We start from the raw sequence: 7,591 nt of genomic DNA on the forward strand, positions 1-7,591 counted from the left end.
ATTTTATAAATGAAATCATCACAATTAAAAAAATAATGTATAAACAAAATATGACACCTTTTTAAGAGACCATAAATACTTATATTTTCATAGAATAATTGTCACATCACATTTGATCATTTTACAAAAATTTAATAATAATAATTTTAATGAATTATTTCTTATAATTATTCAAGTATTTTTATATCACAATTGCAAAGTAAAATGATAAATTAAAAATAATGCACATAATAGTAATAATAATAATTATAAATAATAAAATTAAAAAAAAATCAAATACTAATATTAATATTATGCATTAATAGTAATATTTTATAGATAAGATTTATTTATAAATGTGATAATTATTAAAGGAGTTCATATTCAAAAAGTAAAACGATTATTTTTACCAATATTATTATCGACATGGTAATAAATTAATATCACTGTTATTTCTCTCCAATGGTGATGCCAAGTTACATGAATATAAGACTCTTTATCTTCTTAACTACAATTAAAAAATATAATAATTATTTTGAAAAAATAACACACAAATATAATATAATATTTTTTATGAGATGTGTCAAATACTTTTATTATCGTTTTATATAGATTAAAAGTTGATGAGAAATAAAAAAATAATGTTTTTTCTAAATTATTTTTATAACACTATTAATGTTTTTTTATATCATAATTATAAAGTAAAGTAATACATTAAAAGTGATACATATTATTAATTATAAATAATATAATTGAAAAATATCTGTTTAATTGTCAAAAATGATAATAATTACTATTAAATTCAAAGTTTGAAATTTTAAAAAAATAACCATTTTAAAAATATTAACATTTGTCAAAAATCTTATGAATAAAAAAATATATAATTTAATACTACATTGAAAATCACAATTTTTTAGATAACTTTTGATTTATAATAATTTAATAGTAAAAGAAAGTAATAAAAAAGTAAAAGAATTGTTTTTATTATCAGTATTATTATTAATGGTATGGTAATAAATTAATGTCATTATTATTTTTGACAAAAAAATAAATAAATAAAAAGGTAAATAAATAACTTCTTGCGATTACCTGGCAGATCGCACCCAAAAATAAATTAAAAATTTCACCAGACAGACACACGTTCTATTTCTAATTTTCTACAATAAAATAAATAAACAAACAAATAAATAAATAAAACTCATTAAAAATAATTCACCACCCTTTTTTTCCTCATATATTTTTCCCCTATTCTCTGTAAATTATTTAGCTTCTGTGCTGTTTTTTTTGCTAGAGAGAGAGACAGAAAGAGAGAGAAAGAGAGAGAGAGAGGGAGAGAGAGAAAGATAGTACTCACTCCTATGCTATGCTAGGGGACTCAGCAGTGTTAGGAACAGGAGGAGGAGGAGGAGGAAGCTCAGGAGATGGAGCAGGAGCATCAGCATCAGCCGGAGCTTATCATGACGGCGGCGACACGGTGGCTGGTGGCGGTGGATCAATTTCAGGAGATGATGAAAGAGGAGGTGGTAGTAGAAATGAAGAGGGTGGTGATAGAAATTTTGGTGGTAATAGATGGCCAAGACAAGAAACTATTGCTTTGTTGAAGATAAGGTCTGAAATGGATGTCACTTTTAGAGATGCAAGTGTTAAAGGTCCCTTATGGGATGAAGTTTCAAGGTTAGTTGAATTTTTTCTAATTTTTTTTTTCAGATTTTATTAAACTTAATTAATTCAATGCCATCATCATAAATCTAAAACAAAATTTATGTATTATTTCTTCATCTTTCATTCACTTCAATTCAATTCTATTTTAATTGAAATAACTCTCTTCTTCGTCCTTTCTGCCACAATCTGCTGAGATTTTGAGATTCAAATTTTTGTAAAAAAAATTAAAGTTTTTTTAAAGATTGAAGTATTATTTTTTTCTGTTTCATTTGGACTTGTTTTCTTGAATAGTTGAATTTTTTTTATTTTTTTAATATTGAATTATTGAATTGAGGTTCCCTCTAGTATATTTTTAATTTAAAGATAAAAACTGTTTGTGAAAAATTAATAATTTTTTAGAGATGTGTGCAAGCATCTCTCTATCTATGATATGATGACTTTGATGTGATTTGCTTTTCTGACATTCATTTTGATACATGTTGTATTTTTTCCAAATAAAGTTACAAACTTGAATTGAGTCACCAAAAAGCAAGATTTTCTTCCTCCCTTATTTCAGTTACCCATTTTTTGATAGGTAGATTACAAAATCTTCTTTCACACTTACCTTCATGCGTTTTCCATGTCAAACTAACATTTTTATTTTTTTCAACAATTTACGCTATTTAATTTCTTCTTCTTATTATAATTAAAAAATCATCACTCCAATTACATCAACTTTGATAGATAATATTTTTTTATTTATATTCACACCTTCTTCCTCAATTTCAATTCTTTGATACTCTTAATAATCTCGTCTCGTCTCGTCTCGTCTCATCTCTTTTTTTTTTACTGAATTCATTTATTATCTTAGCTCAAATTAATTGCTTCTTATCCTATGGATTTAATGAGATGAGATAAGGCCAGAAACTTTAATTTCTTATTTTTTTTTATTTCTTGAATTTAATTTTGTCTTTATTTTATTTTTGTACTTTTGTTATTAGGAAAATGGCAGATCTTGGATATCACAGAAATTCCAAAAAATGCAAAGAAAAATTTGAGAATGTTTACAAGTATCACAAGAGAACCAAAGAAGGAAGAGGTGGAAAATCAGAAGGCAAAACTTATAGATTTTTTGATCAATTACAAGCCCTTGAAAATAACCCTTCAATTCAATCACCAAGGGTGCCACAAACACAGTTGAATATTTCAACATTACCTCCAACAACACCTTCATCATCATCATTACCAATTTCAACTACATCAACTACACCTACAACCACAAATCCATTGCTATTGCCACCTTCTATTACTATTCACACCCCTTCCATCACCACCACCGCCGCGGCCACCACTGTTCCATCGACAACCACAATTACACCACCAATAGCAATGTCTTTACCTCAAGTTCAAAACGTTGTCTCACAATCCAACCCTACATATTTTCCATCAATACCACCCACAACAACAATAATAGCTACAAACACCAATAACCAAATTACCATTACACCTCCACCATCTTCATTTCCCAACATTTCAACTGAATTCTTTTCGAATTCGAGTTCATCTTCAACTTCTTCAGAGGAAACAACGACAATGGAAGGCGGGGGAAACCGGAGGAAACGGAAGAGGAAATGGAAGGATTTCTTTGAGAGACTAATGAAGGAAGTTGTTGAGAAACAAGAGGAGCTGCATAAGAGATTCTTGGAAGCTATTGAGAAAAGAGAATTGGAGAGAGGTGCTAGAGAAGAAGCTTGGAGGTTGCAAGAGATGCAAAGGATTAATAGAGAAAGGGAAATTCTGGCTCAAGAGAGATCTATTGCTGCTGCCAAAGATGCTGCTGTTATGGCTTTTTTACAAAAGATTGCTGATCAGCAACAAGAGCAACAGCAAAATATCGGTGTTCCTGTTGCATTGAACACCAGCATTGCTCCTCAACAACAGCAACCGCCACAAGAACCGACACCAGCACCAGCATCAGCACCAGCACCAGCACCAGCACCGACGCCAACACCAATGCCGACTCCGACTTCAGCACCTGCATCAGCACCAGTGTCATTGCCGATAACAATACAGCCACAGCAACAAGTTCAAACTCCGACTTCAGTAGTGCAAGTGCAACAAACAGCACCAGCAGCACCAGTTATTTCTCAGGCTTCACCGCTGCCGCAACAACAACAGGTTCAGGTTCAAGTTCAGCGGCAAGCAAATATGGACATTGTGAAAAGTGACAACAATGGTGAGAGTTTGATGCAAGCAAGTTCATCAAGGTGGCCGAAAACCGAGGTTGAGGCATTGATAAGGCTGAGAACAACTCTTGATATGAAGTATCAAGAAAATGGACCTAAGGGGCCATTATGGGAGGAGATTTCAGGGTTGATGAAGAATCTGGGGTACAATAGGAATGCAAAGAGGTGCAAAGAGAAATGGGAGAATATCAACAAATACTTCAAGAAAGTGAAGGAGAGCAACAAGAAGAGGCCAGAAGATTCAAAGACATGTCCGTATTTTCACCAACTCGATGCTCTATATCGGGAGAAGAACAAGGGCGAAGGCACCAGCGCGTCAAGGCCCGAGGGAACAATGATGGCACCATTGATGGTGCGGCCAGAACAGCAATGGCCTCCACAGCCACAACCGCCACCAGTAACTGGGGCAGATGTGACCATGGAGGATGCTGAGAATGACCGGCCTCACCGTGATGATGAAGAGTATTATGACGATGACGACGGTGATGAAGAAGATGAAGACGAAGGAAGTGACAACTATGAAGTGGTTGCAAGCAAACCACCACCACCTCAATAAAAGAGAAGTAAATAATGATTGAAATCAATCATAGCAATGAGGCTCTAGGTGGGGGTCCAAATGAGTGCATGGTCTATTGTAAAAAGTGGTGGCATGCAGCGGAATACGGTGGCAACAACGGCGGCATTAATGGTGGTTGGTTATTCAAATTTTTGAATTTATACATAGGGGTAGAGTGGTGTGAGGAATCTTTAAACTGAAGTATTTGATACAGTGGTACTATAATCAGTAAGATTATATGTTTTTTTTTTCAAAACCGGAAATAATTAATTATTTTTTGAGCTAAATAAATAAGTTAATAAGGGAAATGGGAATTTAAGATAGAAGTTCAGACAAAATGAATAATAGAGGAAGAAACCTTGAATAATGTTATTGTACTTTTCTTTATATTTTTTTTTCTTTCTGTTTTCATGTTTATGGTGGTGTAAATGGGAAAAAACCATTGATTGGGGGGATTTATTGTTTTCTTCTTTATATTAGATTTTATTTTATTTTTCAGAAATTTTTAGTTTTAGTTTTGTTGTTCTTCCATTGTTTGTGGTTATTTTATTTTTTGCTTTGCAATTAAATATTTATGTATTTACTATTAAGTTGGATTAACGAGACAAATATTATTTTGTTTGAAAATTATATAATTAAATTAAATTAAATTTTATTAATCACTTGGAAAATATTAATGCCAATATTTTTCAGTAAAATATTTAAGTTTTACATAATTACAGTATAATTGTAATTTTTGATAAATTTATTGTTTATACAAACACAATCTTTAAGTTTTATATAATTACACTATAATTGTAACTTTTGCCAAATTTATTCATCAGAGTTTAAAATTTCTTTTGGTTGAATAATTTTGAGATGATAAAATATGAGATGAGCAAAAGAAAAGAAAAGAGAATATTAGAACAGTGAAAATTTAAATTGTAGCTAGAAAAGAAGAGAGAAGAAAAAGAAAGTGATACTGAAAAAATGGGAAAAAAAGAAAGTAGAAAAAAAGGAGGCTTAAAATTGTGGGGACAAAGACCCAACTCTTTGTTTTGGAATAGGACCCTTCCCTTGCAGAAAATGCCAGCATCACACATGGAGTCATAAACTCTTTGGTGGGAGGGTCCACCAAAAGGAATCTTGTGAGTTGTAAGAGCCTAAAACAATATCACATTGTAATATTGTTGTTTAGTTTTACAAGATATGTGTTTCTCTTCATGGGTGTCAGTCCTATATGAAAATCATGAAATATTTCCATTGTTAACTTAATCTAATTAGTAAATTATTTCTTTTTTTATGTTTTGGTTGATTCCATTGAAACTTTCAAAGAAGTAAACAAATTTAAATGGAAATTGGTTCGGTAGATAAATAGTTGATTTATATATTATAAAGTATAAATAAAGATGAAGGAACATTAAAGGCTTGGGCCCCCTTTTTTACATATTTTTAAGACAAACTAGATACATCATAGATATAATACATCTTCTGGAAAAATTTCTAATCAGTTATTATATTTTGGTAATTGTTATAGGGTGTAGTATTTTTTGGTCTTTAAAATAAGTGTAATTAGTTAATGTATTTTGGTAATCGGTTACTACTGTATTGAGTTTTATTTTAAAAAAAAAAGTTGTAACCGGTTACATGTTTGATGTAATCAGTTATAGACAGACAATTTTCAATTTTATGTTATTTTGAGTTTGTTACCTTGTGCCCTAATCTATTGTAATTTGTATGAATACCTAAGCGGTATATCAATCAATGTGAATGTGCATTCTCACTGTCAATTATACTCTCTCTCTCTCACGTTCTTTGACGACAAGATTCGATAACATAGTTTTGACATTGAGTAATCGAAATATCTTGCGAAGATGAGCAAAGAGGAACTACAAAGCTCTCTTGAGGCACATGAGCAGAGAATGGAGGAGAGAAACCATGATAAGACAAAGGCGGAGATTGCTTTGCAAGCTTATTTCAATGAGAAAGACAGGAAATCGAAGGGAAAATGCCCTATGAAGAGTAGAGAGAATTTTCAAAATTTTGGTGGAAGAGAATCCCAAAGTTCCAAGAATTCAGCTTGTCAAAAGGGTGAGAGAAACTAAAACAAGAATGGTGGTCAAGGAACTTTAAAGGTGAAAGGATAAGGATTGACAAGAGCAAGATGCAATACTTTATTTGTTAAAAGTTCAGTCATTTTGCAAGAGAGTGCAATGTGAACAAGAAGGAACCTTAAATGGATGAAGCCAATGTTGCAATATAAGTGTTTAATGAGGAGAACACTCTCTTAGTCATGACCAGAGAAGGGGAATGCAACAGCACGCTGCAAGATCAGTGCAGCAGCAGCAGTTTGGAGAAAACTACAAATTCAAGTTGTAAATGGTTACATATACGTTGTAACCGATTACAAGTAGAAGAATCTTCCATGGTGACTACGAAAGATGCAGTTAAATGCAACGATCAATGGTATTTGGACTTCGGGTGTTCAACGCATATGACAAAGAGAAAAGATTGGTTTGTCACAATTAATCGTTCCATGAAGAAAAAATTGAATTTCACGGATGACACCACTCTAGCGGCGGAAGGGATCACTGATGTATCGATCAAGGGGAGGAATGGTAGACACTTTTTGATAAATGATGTGTTGTATATTCTCGGAATCAAGTGCAACCTTCTAAGTATTGGCCAATTGCTTGAGAAGGGTTATAAGATTCGTATGAAGAACAAGGCACTACGCATAATGGATGCAAACGGGGTTATGATCCTAAAACTCCTATGGCTGCCAATAGAACTTTCAAGGTTGAGTTGAAGGATATGGAGCATAGATGTCTTGCTACTACGACTAGTTGAGAAGAGTGAATATGACTTACGTTTTCTAGGCGTCTCCTGTTCGAGCGTTACCCATTATCTAAGGCGATGTTTTTTCATGTTCTTTGGACATGCTTTTTTAAAAACATCGCCTAAACCAAAGGAATAGGGGACGGTTATTTGTGGCCTCTAAGGCGACGCTTTTTAAGGGTTTCCATATGTGGCTACAATTAATAACTGTTGCCTTAAATTTAAATCAGGAGGATCGTTTTTAAAGTGTAAACATAGCTTATAGGTTGTTCTCTTACAGTGTCTCCATAAAATATACAATTTTGTAATTATTTCTAAATAATATAGTCGATGATGATTGGCTTCAAAAAAT

At 32.2% G+C, this 7,591-nt stretch overlaps 1 protein-coding gene across 1 annotated transcript; it reads left to right on the plus strand.

Moving 5' to 3' along the window:
• Positions 1 to 1,248: 1,248 nt before the first annotated feature.
• On the plus strand, positions 1,249 to 4,924 carry LOC131653045 (trihelix transcription factor DF1-like). The gene is made up of 2 exons (XM_058923081.1): positions 1,249 to 1,653; positions 2,622 to 4,924. The coding sequence occupies exons 1-2, from the start codon at positions 1,343 to 1,345 to the stop codon at positions 4,420 to 4,422; spliced, it is 2,112 nt and encodes a 703-aa protein (XP_058779064.1). The 5' UTR covers positions 1,249 to 1,342; the 3' UTR covers positions 4,423 to 4,924.
• Positions 4,925 to 7,591: the final 2,667 nt, after the last annotated feature.

The sequence above is a fragment of the Vicia villosa genome, linkage group LG2 (assembly GCF_029867415.1).
Source record: "Vicia villosa cultivar HV-30 ecotype Madison, WI linkage group LG2, Vvil1.0, whole genome shotgun sequence".
NCBI classification, from domain to species: domain Eukaryota; kingdom Viridiplantae; phylum Streptophyta; class Magnoliopsida; order Fabales; family Fabaceae; genus Vicia; species Vicia villosa.